Below are 16,865 nucleotides of genomic sequence, written 5' to 3'. Positions count from 1 at the left end.
TTTTCAGGAAAAGCTTGAGCTTTTGCCGAAAAGGCAAGCAGGATTAATGTGAGAATAAGACAACTACTACTTTATTGCGACAAACCAAGAAGATCGGGACAATGCAGAATTTAAAGAAGGTGCAAAAGGCATCTTATACAATACCTTTTCAAAAGTATCCATGAGCTTTTTCCTCAACCAGGTTTTAGAGTCAATTGGTCTATTGTAGTGAATGTGAAGGTTTGCACTTTTGAGCCCTTCAAAAAGAATCCAGGCTAATCAAAACAATGAAGTACTTGCTTCTCTTAGGGGATTCCTTCAATGTCGCATTTGTAAAGTTGTAATAACGCAAGGAATTGTTACAATGGAGAAAGGTTTGTTTCTTGTCCCTTTTAGCCTTTTTCCTGCATTGCCATCTGTCACAAAATCTAGGCACCCAAGGTTTTTACTAGGTTAGCCATTGAATGTACAAGAATTTAACCTTTAATATATTTTTCTTGCTTTGTTAAACCCAAGGACACGGTTTCAATTGATACATATGTAATGGCTAACAATTGACTCTCTTCTGGAGCCAACTGTTTTGGGGCTGAGGGTGCTTTTATTCAAATTTTGAGTTGGATCAAACCACAGACTTCTAGAGATATGGACTGCAAACGGAAGCAAAAATATCCTATCTCCTAAACAGCACATCTTATTCCAAATAAGCACTTGATACGAGCACAAGATCTTGTTGAATAGATGAACTCAGCCAAGTTTAAGCCCAAACCTATGCTTAGGGAACTCAGGAGACATTGAATTTTCGGCCTGCTCTTGGTCAGCTTTTGACAACATAACTTTGAGACGATCGACTTTGCATGTAAACGATATAAAATTGACCTACCGTTAATTGAAGAGATCTACGTTTCTTATTCTATTACTTTAATTCGAAAATGGCTCAGAGTGGCTATGACCAAGAGCAGGCCGATTTGCCGGGATGCTCGTTCGCAGTCCATATTTCTAGAAGTCCTTGATCAAACCCATGACGGCAGATGTAGCTCAATTGCAAGCTCTCTTTTTTGCAGACTTTTCCCAACAGAAAAAAGTGAGATGAATAGGATACGATCGCAGCCTCAGTTTGTTTTGTTGTTGTTTTTTGTACCCCCTTCGCCTCCAAGCGCCATCTTTCAGGTCGTAGGGATGTATCAAACTTGAAAATGACGCCACTTTTTCCACCAATAGTGGAACTTTTGGATTAATAAAGAGCTTAAAGTTTGACCTTTTTAATCGTTTCTAGAACTGTCCTTTCTTTTTTTGTATAATAGCTGTTCAATTACAACACCATTGCAACTATCTGATGCCACAGCCAAACTCTCGACACGTCCCCACGTAAGACAAAAAGGGGGCGCTGGGGAGGAAACAGTAAACAACAACTTCCGTGAGCTTATCCTACTAATTTGATATTCAAATTCGTTGGCAGACCAAATGTTGTACAACATTCAAGTGGCAACAAGTAGATGAATCATAATATTTCATTTTGATTATACCGGGGATTTTATTCTATGCAGGAGTTAGTAAAGCCAGTGAAAATCCAAACCCAAACAGATACTAAAAAAAATTGACTAAGGATTTGATCCCTCATCTGATCATCAAAAAAAAGTCGAAAATATTGAAAAATGTGTGAAAGAGTGAAAAATTTCGAATTTTGGCACAAACGCTTTTTTCGCGCAAAAGGCCAAAATGAGTGAAAAAGTTTTTGTTACGTTAAAACGTTTATTTTCGAGGTCTTGTAATTATTAATGATATGTTGCATTCGGGCCCACCTGTGCTGCCCTTTGCCAACAATACTCTAGTCATGAGGACAAGTGGTCGGTATCATTCGGCGTGAATTCTTGTCTCGTGATCCTCAACCCTCGCTCGAGCGTTTGCCATGTACCCGATGCGTCATAAAGAACAACACTCGTTACTCTTTGTGTTCTACATCTGGAAATAAATGAGTTAGCGAGACAAAACAAAATATAAATGGACAGCTGTGTGAGACGGAAAGTAAATGAAACAGAAATAAAACTTCAAAAACCTGATTTTAACCACGGTAAATGTCAAAATAGGTAGCCTTTGCTGCCCTCCTCTGCGTGGACCTACCTGCATCTGAGGTTTTTAAGGTCATTGGGGTAAGCTGAAGTGCATTTTTGGTATGAAGTAGCTTATAAAAGATGATTATTCAGTCAAAGAATGGGTTGTTATAGACTTTTGAATTCACAAGAGTAATGAAAGATGTCTAGAAGGAAATCCAGAATGAAATTTATGGGTAGTGGCGGGTCAGATCGAAATGCTTAAGTTTCCAGTGTACAAATCATCAAATCCGTCAGCTGGTCAAGTTTTAGAAATGGGGAAAGCCTCTAGGTGATGAAAAAATGTAAAACATTCATATTGTCTGCTCTAAGGTCATCTTATTCACTATTAACGGCTTGAATGCTGGCACAATCATTTTTCATTCAGACCAAAAGACAATTGCCTTTGATTGAGCTTAAAACCAGTTTACAACCCTGAGAATTTCAAGAAGATCCGTTTTTAGGCCCCAGACAAAGGGTGGGAATAAAGCTGGGTCAATATTACATTTTTTTGGGTGCTAGGGTTAGAGGGGTGAACCTTGCCCAGCCATCAAAGCTAGCCATCCATCACATTGTTCTTATATGGTTCCAATAGGCATTGTCATAGTCCGTATTAGATTGTTTCTCCATCTGTGGGTGTGGTTAGTGTCTAAAAGTTTCCTTGAGGAAGGTTGGGGAGGAGACTCGAACGAGAGACCTTGCTCATGCTAGGAAGCTGCGCTAACCACTACTCCACATCCCTTTTGTGATTGCATCCAATCATCCTACCTCAAAGACTTTATTTGGGATCCTAGACCCAGCAAAGGAGTCGTCCAACCCTGTCTGGTGTGAGAAGGAATTCCCTCTCTCTGCGTCCAATTACGTGATATGATGACAAGTAGAGTTGTAAATTGGAAGCTAGAAGTGGCAGGGGACCAAGGCAGAAACTAAAAGGCTATGCAATCTGGTCCTGAGATACAGGACAACGAAGCAAAATAGGAATGAACTACTTCACATCAAACTTAACATACAAATCTAAGATGGAGATAGTATACATGAAGTAAGGGACAGAGAAAAGCAAGGAATCAAGAACATATGTAAAGTAGAAAAACAACACAAAAACACAGAAATAAACTCAACAAAGTGGTCTAACACAAAATGAAATCAATACACTAATGAACGATAAACTCTAACCGTCAAGGACCAATACTAAAAAACTACACAACGATTTGGAACTAGAAATACTACACTACAAATCAGAGAGAAACTGCTAAAGCTAAACAGAAACATAAATGAGCAATATACCTTTTAGGTTTTAAAGTAATCACGTCTTACTAAAGAGCAGTGAAAAACCAAACCTAATTGAGTGAATGAATGGCGAACAAACCCCAACACGACCATGCTGTCCGTCCAAAAATAGGAACAGACGTCTTTGAGGCCTAATTCCGCCAAAACCTGATTAGCAATGCTCGATGCAAGTAAAGCCCCAACTAGTTCCATTCGCGTAATAGTCGTTGGCTTAGTTAGTGCAACACGGGCCTTTCCAGCCACAAATCCGACATGAACTTGGCCTTGTTCATCTTCCAAGCGGAAGAATGACACTGCTCCATAGGCCTTTGTTGAGCCATCGGCGAATGTGTGGAGTTCCAATGATACAGCTCGCCTAAACTCCACTGGCTTAAATGACCTCGGAATTCGAATTTTGGCTAAATTTGGTAATGTTCCCAACCACCGCATCCATCTTTCTTGGAGGTCAGTTGAAACGTTGTCGTCCCACCCAATCTTATCAGCACAAGCCTCCTGCATAAAAAAACGCCCATGGAGAACAAATGCTGATGCTGTACCAATTGGGTCATAGATTCCTGATATCACAGCCAGTATAGATCGCTTGGTCACGGGTTCTTCTTTCACTTGCACCGCATATCCCAGCGTATCGTCCTCGATATTCCACAACACGCCTAGGGCACGCTCCGTGGGTAGCTCTGGCTTTGGTTGTAAGGGTTTGAGCGAGGGATCGTGAGTTTCACATGTTCCTGTCAATAATTTTGTCCAAAAATGTTACTACAACACGATATTTTTGTAGCCGTTTCAGAATCAATCACAATTAGAATCCTTTTTGCATCATACTCTGGGCTAGAAGGAAAAAACCTTCAGACCAGTACATAAATCTCAAGCTAATGTCGGCAAATCCCTCATGTACTGTAAACTTGATGATGGCCTGAATGAAAAAAAAACCTCCAAATTGCCTCTAAGCTAGATTTTACAAGAGATTGCCGCTTCTTTCATTGAATGATCATTTATGAAACAAAAATTAGTGGCTAAGATTAATACAAAAGGGAATGTTTTACCTAACATGACTTCACTAAAGAATTGGGCAAAAAACAAAATTAGTCACCCTTGGAAAATGATGAATTTTTTTAAGCTGCCGACCTCCAATTCATTTCCTTTGTTTAAACACGTTAAGTTTAATGGAATTGAGAGTGGAGAAAAAGTTGAAAGTGTTGTTGACCTGCGGTCCTGGCAAACTTCATGCTGTTGTTTGTTTGCAACTTTAACATGTTGTGAGTGTCAAAACTTCTGTCATGATGTTGCGTGTTTGTTTAGTTGTCTCTTAGCTCAACTTGAAGCATCATTTCCAAGTTGACCCAGCTGGCATCGCTTGGAGATGGACAAACTGTCGCCAGCCGCAATGTTTCTTCTTTGAACGAACATTGGATAATTATTTCATTGGTAAATCAGTTTATGGGAAGCGTGATTTGATCATGTGTGACTAAAAGGTGTTGTTGAAGCATGTCATGAGAAGAATGACTTGATCATGTGTGCATAATCATGGCAAAATGCCAGACTGCCTTAGGACCTGTTTATAGACCACATTGGTGGTTTGGCCACCATCGCCTGTTCCATCTTCTCCAAGACTGATGGTGACAGCATCTCTATTTCTGACACGACTAAGTGCCACATATAACTGTCCATGTGAGAAGAATGAAATGTTATGAAGGCAAATTCCCACTTTGTGGTGTGGTTTCAATAGGTCCTCCTTGAGTTGATGATGCTTCATGTAAAAGACTCTGGCGCACAGGTCGGGTCTGTCTACTGCTGATTACCCAGGGTGAAGGCTCATTTGAATCTCCGGCCACTTTGGATTGCAGGTCATCGTTATGTGGTAGTCTGGCTTACCATATTCTCTGACAATCGACATACCATCTTGATAGCATCCCTTCCAAAATCGGGGTGATCCATATATTGAGGGTGGAAGAATTAACCGATTCCTTAACTGCTGATTGGGGCAAAGTCACTGTTTTTGGTTGTTACGTGCCCATTTAATACGGTGGCCTTCAATTTGGCCCATTGATTGATCAAATACATTTGGAATAGGTGCCGCCTTTGTGTGATGACATTGAATTCGCCTTCCCGAACTTGAATCCGGTAGTTGTAATTTGTAAGTTTAGACCTGTTACCAGAGTTGGTGTCGTGGCGCTGCAAATAGCGATTCCAACCATCTTCCCCTTGAGGAAGAAGAGGACCTACATTAATGGGTCATAAGATCTGTGGGTGGTGCTCACCTTGTGTAATTGCCTTGAAGGGTGAGACCAGTAATGAACGATGATATCTGGAATTTTGATGTTTCCATGACGACTCTTGACGACCTGCTTATCACCCAGAATGATAGTAGCCACCTCTGACGTGTGAGGAACATTGTCTCATGGTCGTCCTGTGGAATGAGTTTACGGTCATTGGCAATGATAATTTTAGCCCCTGAGATAGCATGTCCCCCCACTTTCAGCCTCACTCTTTTGAATGACCTCCATGACGGTTTCGAAGTCACGCACGTACGAGTTGTGTTCATGTAACATGTCTGTAATTGAGTCTAATATGTGATCATCGACAACCTGATCGCCTAGCAAAGCTTTGCGGCCAGTGTTAGCGTGTTTAGTGTCGAGGAAGTATAGCTGTAAGTACACAAGAGACAAACCATTTGGAGCCTTCATATTCCCTATCCGGTGGAATAGTTTGCCTTGAATTTTAATGTTGGGTGGAGAAGCTTCTTTCCTATCCATTCCCATGGATGCCATGCGTTGTTGATCCTTTGCTTTTCTTTTTTCACACCAATTTGGTATGGCCATGGCGGACTTGGAGGATGACCGTGTTGATGGTGTACGGGCAATGGGTAGGGGAGCTCTTCGGTATTGTGAATGAGAATGATGTGGCGTACTTGGTCCTGGAATAGGAGAAGAACGTGACATAGCATTGTTGATGTTTATATCGCGACTTAAAATTGAGCGGGAGCGGATATTACGGGAAGGGGAAGATGTGACATTCAAAGGAGGGACTCTTTTATAACTTGTTCCAGGCGTTGGAGGATGTGGTGCATGAAAGTCAATTGGTGTTAGATCATTGTGTAATCGCGATCGGGACCGGGTAGCTCTTAACCTTGTATTAGGTAATGAGAAAGAGGGTGTGCAAATCGTTCTGTCACGCATTTGTGTTTGAGCAACTGCCAAAAAATTGCCTGATGTTGTTGAAACTGTGCTATTTGTTGCTTGTAAGGAACATTCACATGTATCAGGTAGTTGAACGTATTTTCAAGGTGCCTTACGTGGTCAACGGCCAAAGTTTGATTTCCGCTCAACCATTGTCATAGACCACTTATAGAACTTTACAGAAGACCACCTGGCTGACATTTGTATTGTGAAGGAAATGGAATATAATACTGGCTAACAGTGTTAGTGTGGCACTGTGTCTTAGACTTAGCTATGATTACAGACAACCACCTGGCTAAATGGGGTTGTTACAGAAGAACCACTTTGGAGTACAGGAGATGGATGTGTGATTATGATATACAAATTAAGAAATGGAGTGATATGCAGAGTGTACAGACGACCACCTGGCTGAAACTTGCATTTACAGAAGGAGAAGTAGGTACGAAGTTAATTTGTGAACGAAATGGGATATTATACTCACTACAAGTGTTAACGCGGCATTGCAGGTAAGACTTAGGTATTATTACAAAAGACCACCTGGCTAAGTGTTATTGTTACTGAAGAACCACTTTTGAGTACAGAAAATGGAAATGAGATTATGATGTAGAATTATAGAATTGGAATGATATGGATAGGTTACAGAAGACCACATGGCTAGAACATGTAGTTACAGAAGAGTAAGAAGGTAGGGAAAGGATGTGTAGAAAAACATGTTTAGAAACAGACTAACACCAGTGGCTTAAAACTGTATTATAGACTTTGGATTACAGAAAACCACTTCGATATACGTATGTAGGGTTGATCTAGCTCTACAGTGTAGAAACCCTTACCTAAGGTTACAGAAAACCACCTTGCTAAGAGCGGATAACCACCTTGGAATACCAGAGTTGTAAGCGTGTTGATGGCCTTGCGACAGTGTAAATACCTGTAGCTGAGTTTACAGGAGACCACTTATTTAGTAATAAGCTATAATTCTCCAACAACGAATGCACTTTAGGATGTGTGAGGACTTGACATTGAACAGACTTCCTATACAGGCCGCTACACAGGGAGATCGTCTGACCTACACTGGGGATATGGTCCGTTACAGCATGGAGCAGTGGCGCCGATGTCTTAACCTTATTAATGTCTGACAGTGTGTAATGACAATGGTGACTTGGGTAATATAGTTTAAAAGGATGAAGTGAGTTGTGGTGATTACAGTGAGTAATATTGAGATGTTGCCACGTATAACTTAGAAATAGATTATTGAATCGTTGGAATGGATTTTGCGTTCAGTAAATCATGAAGAAGTAATAAGTAGAAGTGAAATGTAATGAGTAGAATCAGGAATGGTGCCAAAAACTTGAAGGCAAAGCAGTAGCGTCCTTTGTTGGATGTTAAAGTCACTTAAAGGACATCTTGTAAGAAAGGGGAGTGCCATGAATTTTTGTCCAAGTAAATATGGGCACCCAATTTAAGAATTTTGGCCAAGGGCGGAAGTTATGCGAAGCCGCCTTGGGGGTGAACTGAAGGACCACATTACAATGGAAACGACGTCTTGGAACCAAAAATCTCATGCGCGTACTCTTCTACTATTCGGACATTTAGGCAAGCGCTGGTACCAGCAAACAAACTTGCCTGCCAATGCCAGTGATGCAAAATTGGGCTTTCAAACTAGTTTTAGCGATGGTGACCTTTCCTCATATAGCAATGGGAAAGAAGGGTCAGCTTCTCACAAACGTGTTTGAAGCCCCAAACTTGCATCACTGACAATGGTACCAGCAAACACACGAACCTGCCAGAGTTTGCCTAAACGTCCCCATAGTGGCTATAGTACGAACGACAAGAGCAGGGCTGATCAATAGCTTAAGTTGGTTACTGTCATACGAGCTCTCAAATGAAATTTCGACCAAATCGATTCATTATTGACAGAGATATGACAATTTCAAACTTGTGTTTAATTATGAATAATTGAATTAGTCGAAAGAGTCTAACAGCAATTTTCGAAGGGCCTTACAGGCTGATGGACTCTTCAATGTCATGAGAGGCTCCAACTCATGGTCATCGATACCCTTCATATCCGACGTGCCAGAGCCGATCTCCACATTTTGCATAAATTTTCCACCAGGGGAACTCACCAAATTCGGTCATGGGCTTACGTTGCCATATAGTAGGATTTCAGGTTAGCATCCGAACTGGAGTCCAAACTAAAGGGGCCAAGAATGATCTACTAAGAAGTGCGATGGCGACGACTGGAGCCAAGACAAATTCATTTCAAGCGCCCTCGTATATTCTTTTTTTTGAACGTGAAATCTTTGGATGTACCAAATTGCCCCTGTCCATCAACCTTTCACTATTTTTTGGTCTCCCACCGCTTCTATACTTTCTTAAACTTGCAATTTTATGAAACCATTATTTATTCTACTTCTCTTTGGTTTTTTCTTTTCCTTACCATTTAATTTTCGCAAACCAGTTCTCTTCCATACACAATTCAATGGTGTTCAGAGTGGCAATGAAGACTAGGCAATGCACTTATTTTATAACATGAAGAAAAACATTATTTCAGTTGTTCTTTGCATCTGAAAGTTTACTCCTCCTGATTTTTAAAGTCTAAAGAAATCAATGATATGGCCGAACTAAATGACCTTCAATTATTTCAACACTACAAAGCTTATTATGTCCACATCCGACTTGCTTGCAAAAACCGTATGATATGTATTCAGTAGGCTAGGTGAATCAGATCCTTGCAACCTTAACTCGTTCTATCACCTCTGGATGAAGGTGGATACAAAGAGAATCAACGTGTCGCTTAGAGGATCACTCAATTCCTTCGAATTGACAAACTGTCTAGCCAATCAGATGTTCATGGCTTATTGCAAATTGCACTTTCCCTTCCCACAATACCCTCCAGTCCTCTGTAAGGTTGGCGGAGAAAGTTGCATCCGAAGCTGTCTGTCTTTTCCTTGCAATATCTCGATGGCCTTGACGGTCTTCCGACTCACACTGTATTCCTGGCAAAATTTCTCCTATCTGTGGACACTTCATAGTGTATAATAGTGCACAATCTCCCAGAGCTTCCTCGTGAATGGACAAGTGCAGACATTTGTAAATATTGGCAAAATTTCCAGACAGGCTCAACTCTTTTCGTAAAGACGGAATAAAAGCGATATTGGAAACAGGAAAGTACTGTTTAGTCGTTGGTTAAGAATTTAGGATATCAACAGAGGCATTGAAAATTGTAAATATAACTATTAAATGTTTGAATGGATCAACACTTGGACATCATTCAATTCTGATTGAATGAGCTAAAACGCTCATGTAGTGACAACGCGCTTTATGCTCTTTTTCGCCATTCTCAGTTGAGTGCACTCTCTCAGATTCGCATAAAGGCACATTTGCGCTGCAAGTGTATTTGCAACTTACTTCAGGGTGACTAATGAAATGTTGTCAAATCTGTTGGATTATTTTCTGTTTTGATTTTTCCAGACTGATTTGAAAACATGCGTAAAGTTTTTGGTGTTCAAATCACATTCTAGTCTTGATTTCTCTTATATTTGAACTTTTGTGTAAACGAACATTGTTCTTCATTAGAATAGTAAGCATTAATACATATCCCAAGCATTTAACGGGCTGCCAAGAACCGAAAAATATTTCGAGAATTCTACAAAAGGCACCCGTACGATTCAGAAAGCTAAAAAAACTCAATGCCAAATTCAATTTCACACCATCGATAACAAACACGGCTCCTGCTCAAATGTTTGCCCATCCACCCGACCAAACCAGACAGTCACCCTGAGTTGCACTATAAATTCGCAATAGCCTTGCAAGGGAGTAAGACTGCAAATCCAGGCCAATCGCTCCCGTGTCTCCCCTGTCTGTGCGTATATGGATGTGTGTAGATGTGAGTGTGTTCTCTCGCGTGCATGCAGTTGCTCCCGTCTTGGTTCGTTGAGGTCGTCCCTGTTTTGAGGTCTTGAGACGAGAGGACTGGATGCACGACTTGTTCCGCGCCTCTTTCCAAGTTGTTTGCCCTCGATCGTCTGTCTGTGGGTGAATGAACTTCTGTCTGAGAAATCTACTCTCTCAAGTTCTAAATCGTCCCAGAGAGAAAGACAGAAAGGGTTGTTGTACATTCCAATTGTCGATGATCATCTGCATTTGGCCACGTTGCATCCATGTGAACGAATATCAGCGACCTCTTGGGAAAGTGTGGTGTGAAATTTTTTGACTCGAGGTTTTGATCACTCAGGATGCAGCATGTTGTGTCCAAGTCTCCGAGGATTCTGTTGATGTGGCTGTTTTTGAACGGAAAAGTTTGGATTTCAGCCTCAGAGACCAGTGATTCTGGTGATTCCAAAGGACAGACTGTCTGTTTATTCAGGTAAATTGAAGCCAACCTTTAAGGCCATCTGGCATTGAGTGTTTTTCGTAATAATTTGGCAGTTTATTAGTTTTGGAGGGCTTGTGCTTAGAGCAAAGCCGTCTCTTTATTTCAACAATGTCAGATATCGGTCCAAAAATATGATAGAAGCCATTTAAATCGAACTTTACAATGAGTCTGCCGTAAATCGATTCAATTAAAACCATATCGAAGCTTAATCTAACTTCAAATTTTAAGTAGATACACACCTACTATATGGAGCGCCTACTTTACTACTCGCTCTCTGAAAAGTCCAGTCTGTCAGGATACTTGATAGGTAATCTTTATGAAATTAGCGCCATTCTAATTGCTATTGCCAAGTACGCGTCATGTATGTTCATGAAATTTGAATTGAGCGCAAAACTAACCATATGATGATTCTAATTGGCTAGATCAAGTTTTAACTGATGCAGCTTTAAGTTTGTTTTAATTAACTTATTTTGATTGTTGACCAACAAATAACTTTTTAATGACTTAAAGAAGGATCTTTGCCCTTTCTTGACATCAAAAGCTATGTGTTCAAATGTTTTGAGAGCATATTTGAAATCTCCCCACTTACAATTTATAAAAGAATAGTTTGTAAAAAGGATAATTTTCATCACAAGATAGCTTGTGAGGAAGTCAAACCAAGGTCAGTAAATCTCGCCTCTGTTAAATTGATCATTCACTTTCGTGCTTCAAAACCAAAAGTCAAAAGAGCTCAAACTAATAATGTCACTAAATCGAATGAGGGTCAAAATCCATGCTTTTAATCAAGGAGATATACCGTCACCACTAGGGCATAATTTAATTAGTGAACGGGGTTTTGACTGTGTAAATGTTGTGTAATATTTGTAAACTTTAACAAATATTTGTTAAATCATTTGTACTTTCCCATTTAAAATTATGACGAAAAATCTTGAATAGTGTCCTGCGATCTGCTTAAGGAGGATTCAAATTAAACAGATTTTTGATAGATGCATCTTTAAGTTTTTTGAAATTATACCGGATGCGCCGAAAGTCTTGGTGCATTTTAAAATGTTTGGAAACGAGGCAAGTGCTGTTGTTTAGGTTCAAGGTCCGTAAAACATAGTGAGCAAAAGAAGTAGACAAACAGTAATGTCTGACCAGTCTTACTTTTTCAAATGTCCCTCCCTTATTTGTCATTGCTGATTGGACACGCATCCTAAACACCTTGCAACAGGATTGAACGTATCCACAGACATGTTGGCCCAATCTTACCAGACGGTGGCCTACAGGGAGCCCACATACATTAGGATGGGGGCCAGCAAAGGCCTTGCTTTCAACATACAATCCAGCGGATTCAGTTTTTGGCTGATTGGGGGTCACAAAACCCCGAAAATCCCAGACGTCTCGCCAGGTATCACTGAACAGGGTTGCTGTTGTGGTAGGGGGCACCATCTTTGGTTCACACGTAACTCTCTCTTCCATATGTGGCGTCCAGAGCCGGAAACACTTTCCTGGACAGGATGTTCTTGTACATCTTGCCGTCTATGTTTTTTTTTTAATCCATATTGTTGGAAGCGTCTTTCCGTCTAAACACACGACCCCCAAAACCATGGCCTTGCCAAGGAATTTTGATCGACTAGTAGTACAAATATATCTATCCACGGATTTCTAGAAATATGGACTGTGAACGAGCTTCCCACCAATCGGCCTACTCTTGATCAGAGTGACTCTGAGCCACTTTTCACATTAAAGTACTAAAATCAGGAATACAGATCTTCCCAATTAAAGGCGGGTCATTTTTATATCATTTACTTGAAAAGTGGTTCATTTCAAAGTTCTGTTGTCAAAAGCTTATGTAGCGGACTAAAAGCAGGCCGAAAATTTGAATTTTATGTAGTGTTTACTATTTACGTTTGGACATATCTCCTGAGTTCCATAAGCATAGTTTTGGGTTCAAACTTGGCCAAATTTATTTATTCAACAAGATCTTGTTGTCGTCTGAAGTGCTTATTTGGTATAAGGTGAAAGGTTTAGGAGATGAAAAATTTTGGCGCCAGTTCGCAGTCCACATCTCAAGAAGTCCCCGAAATATCTTTGCGCCTGTACACTGTAATATCAAAGAACATTGCATTCCTCTAGAATTTGCTTTAGAAGATCGTCCCAATAAGCAGACACCATTTCAAGGTGATGCAAGAATATTTCATAGATATGAGAAAAATATGTATTATTGTAAGCTCATGCCATAGAAACACTGAGAGCAGAGGGAGTTCTTGTATAATTATCGGAAAATTTGCAGGTCCCCGTTTGTATTGATTCGTTTTATTCATTGGTACATTCTAGAAATTCAAGAGGACCAGAAGCTCAATTTCACGTTGAGGGATTGACCTTCGTTTCCGGATGTCAGTTTTGTTATGCCACGTGGCGAGTCCATCCAAGCCACGGGTTTCACATCTTGGAACAAGTAAGGAGTGGAACAAGCTAATCGAGTTATTATGACTCGGAACAATGTTAACCTTGATCTCGTTTTAGGGATGTTCTAGGAACATTTCTGCTCAGGAATGCAACTCTTCCCAATGTATTGTGCCTCAAGGAGAGCATTATGATGATTTCTTTTATTGCTGTTCACAACACAAATGCAACCAAATATTGGTCCAAGGTGCAATGAACATATTGGATTATCACCCTAATAACTCGATTGACAACAGTCTCAATTGCGAATGATTTCAGTCGGGCCTCTTAAAGAAGAGTTTACGTTTCATCCCGGACACCTTCTCCTTGGTTTGGTGATAGCATTATCGATTTGTGTGCCATTGATGGTCTTAACCTCTAAGCTAAGGTAAGTCAAATCTTAAAGTTGTGAATGATGTGCGCTTAAGGGAATTGCTTTCGAGGAAAATGATGATTTCCCCCTGAATGCGAGGAGCTATAAATTGACCAATTTTTTCCAGTCTTAAAGATTAGTGGTAATATTCGAATCGTGTTACCGAAGGGTCAAGGGTCTAGGTTCAAAGGTCTTTTCTGAGTCGGAGCCCGTTCCTCGGACTGAAGTAGAGATCGCCATCCTCAAAGACACCCGTGAGAATGACTGCAAAGCTTTCAAGTTTAAGATATAGCACAATCAACTTGTATTGTAATAGAATGTCGCAAAAGAGCCAACCAGCTCTCTTTAAGCTTGAATTTTGCCAGAACTTTTGTTTGGAGACAAAAATCTTCCCTAAAAGAAGATAAATAATCTTCTCGTCATAAATAATATTCTCGTCTTGAACTGCTGGGATTCCAATCCCGGTAGCGGTAAGGAAGTCCGCACAAAAGAAAAAAAAATGAGGCCTGCCCGACGGTACTTTTTAAAATCACGGGGCAAAGAGAAATAAGCTTTGGAAGAATTTTGAAGTCAATTTTGATGGCTTCGAACCAATATTTGTCAGAATCCTCACATGTAGTTTTGTTTATATTTTACAAAATATGATGCTGAAACAAAATGAGTGGTTGTGATCAGCTCAAAGTATCTTTTAAATGATAACAAACAGTTTTGTGGACTACCCACGGTACCTCAGCTGTAGCAAACTTTTTTCCGATGGCTCCTTGCTTTCAAAACGTGCTCCATGTTGGATCGTGATTCAAGTTTTGTTTATATTAATTGCAATTTAGACCGAACGTAACAAACACCTAAGTCACAAAAGCTTTTCTTTTTTATTCAGGGCAACTCGCCCATATGCGAAGTTTGATTTGGAGGGCTCCAAACCAGCATCCACTGACATATCGGAGCCCCTTTTCGTTGTCGAAAAAGTGACTTTGGAACGCAACCCTGGAAAGTACATAGAGATCGCCGAGGTCATTCATAACGGTGCCTTCTCGAACATTCACAGAGGCTTTATACGCACAAATAATAGCAATAAGGAGCTAAATGTGGCTATCAAGGTATTTCCACCCAAGTTGAAAGAGCTTTACGATAACATCAAAGCAATCCTAGAAATGGGTCACCTCCAAAAACACTCACAGATTTTGAACTGTTTCGCCGGATACCCTGGACTAAAACAGGTACGCTAATGGACAGTTTCTTTCTATTGTCGTGTCAATCTCAATATGTTTCAGGAACATTTTATCGTCTTGGAGTATTGCCCATTTGGTACGTTAGACACATATTTAAGGGGTCGCACTCTCACATGGAAGGAATTGTGCCAGATTTTGGCCCAAATCACTCAAGGATTAGCAGCACTCCATGGCGAGTATTGTCAAACGCCCTCCGTCGCAATTTGTCATAGGTAACAACCCAACCTCTCATTCTGTATATTGCTCCCCTGGCCCTATATATGGCCTTGATGACCATACATCCTTTACAGAGATCTCAATTCGAGAAACATATTGGTTACGTATGGTTTGCGCTGTTGCATCACAGGTTTAGAATTAGCCATAATCTTCAATCGTGGTAAGCCGAAACCTAGTCCAACGAGTGGTGACGGCAGCAGGCATGGCGTCATTCGTTATTTGGCTCCTGAACTCTTGGACGGAGCTCTCAATTTGAGGAATTTCCAGACCTCGCTCAAGCAAGTAGACGTTTATGCTCTGGGACTTCTTTTTTGGGAAGTAGCCAACCGTTGCCGGGACATATACCAGGTGATTGTTTAAATTTGTTAACTTTTTTCGATTACATGGACATTGGTTAACATTAAATTGAAATTAAATCCCAAAAAGTCCTGGAAAGGAAAATGGAAGCCAAACCAAAAGCACAATTTTGAAAGCAATAGAAAGAAACTAATCTCAAGGAATACCACTTTTTATAGGAGATCCCAGTCCCTCTATTTCAATTGGCCTTTGAAGCAGAGTTGGAATCGAAAACACCGTCTGTGAAACAAATGCAGATACTGGTGTTGCACAACAAGGCCCGACCAGTTTTTTCTGGGTCTTGGGAGAGTGTTAATCCTGGAATCCAGCTCCTCAAAGAAACGATGGCCTACTGTTGGGATGGAGATGCCGAGGCTCGATTGACCACCTTAGGAGTGATTGAGCGGGTTCGAGAAATGGACTCCCTGTGGATCCAGCATGTCCAGATATCGGGTCTGGAAGTCAGAAGTGACCAAGCATGGACGAAAGGTGTGGAGCAGAAGCAGTTTGAGATTGCATCGGTGGAATCGCCTCAACTTGCCTTGCTTATGGATCGGTGAGTGTTGGCGAATGCCCTGAGAACATCAACTACATTTTTTCGATCACGTCTTTCGCTTTGAATGATCAAGCTCCCATCCTAAAGCTCTGACATGGTTTTATTTTCAGATTAGTCTCGGACATCTAACCAAAATGGGTGGCAATCGACATTCGACATCATTAGCAGGGAGAGGACCAAATGCAAAGTCGAAGGCAAACCATAATCGAAGAAGTTATCCAAATTTTCCTTAACACCAATGGAAAACAATTGATATGGTTCTTTTTATATCTGCAATATCACTTATCAGATTTTAGATCGGGAAAACCAACAATACCCGATTATATGCCTGTGCAAAAAAAAATCAAACTCCATTCATTAAAAATTCTTTTGATTTATATACTCGCAACGAATGGAGAGATCATCATAAATATTCAAGCCCAAATATTTAAGACCAAATGTCATATACCTGACCTTTTGCTGGAGAGATAAGTTTTCAATGAATTAAAACATATTGGAAGACATATCAAGGTTTTTTTTTCAAAAATAAGGCTTCAACATGGAAGAAGACTCAATCAATTAAGGTTGGCTTCCTTCCTCCTTGAGCACCCTGCCGCTTAACCCGCCAACTTCTGTAAATCTGAGCTTTTGATTCTTAGATGGCGTGACAATGCAACGACATCAGAGCAAGGAAACATAACCCTTTTATTATCTCCAAACCTTTGCTGCCAAGTAAGGCCTAAGCTGTTGGTGCTGACATTTTTGAATGTCAATTATTGGCTTATCTATGTACAAAATATGTGACTGATTTCATTTTGGTAACCATTGATGGTATTTGCTTCAAACAAGGC

The 16,865-nt window shown here is 40.5% G+C and overlaps 1 protein-coding gene across 1 annotated transcript; it reads left to right on the top strand.

Moving 5' to 3' along the window:
* Positions 1-10,236: 10,236 nt before the first annotated feature.
* Positions 10,237-16,538, top strand: LOC131888588 (bone morphogenetic protein receptor type-2-like). The gene is made up of 9 exons (XM_059237479.1): positions 10,237-10,889; positions 13,218-13,338; positions 13,407-13,533; positions 13,605-13,713; positions 14,576-14,915; positions 14,970-15,139; positions 15,218-15,491; positions 15,659-16,035; positions 16,146-16,538. Exons 1-9 carry the CDS (start codon positions 10,759-10,761, stop codon positions 16,162-16,164), a joined length of 1,668 nt encoding a protein of 555 aa, XP_059093462.1. The 5' UTR covers positions 10,237-10,758; the 3' UTR covers positions 16,165-16,538.
* Positions 16,539-16,865: the final 327 nt, after the last annotated feature.

The sequence above is a fragment of the Tigriopus californicus genome, chromosome 10 (assembly GCF_007210705.1).
Source record: "Tigriopus californicus strain San Diego chromosome 10, Tcal_SD_v2.1, whole genome shotgun sequence".
In the NCBI taxonomy this organism is placed as follows: Eukaryota; Metazoa; Arthropoda; class Copepoda; order Harpacticoida; family Harpacticidae; genus Tigriopus; species Tigriopus californicus.
This window is presented reverse-complemented; position numbering and strand designations above follow the sequence as displayed.

Coding starts and splice junctions, on each gene's coding strand:
- LOC131888588 (XM_059237479.1), top strand. CDS start 10,759: ATGCAGCATGTTGTGTCCAAGTCTCCGAGGATTCTGTTGATGTGGCTG. Junction 10,890..13,217: donor CAGACTGTCTGTTTATTCAG/GTAAATTGAAGC, acceptor GGTACATTCTAG/AAATTCAAGAGGACCAGAAG. Junction 15,492..15,658: donor GTTGCCGGGACATATACCAG/GTGATTGTTTAA, acceptor CACTTTTTATAG/GAGATCCCAGTCCCTCTATT.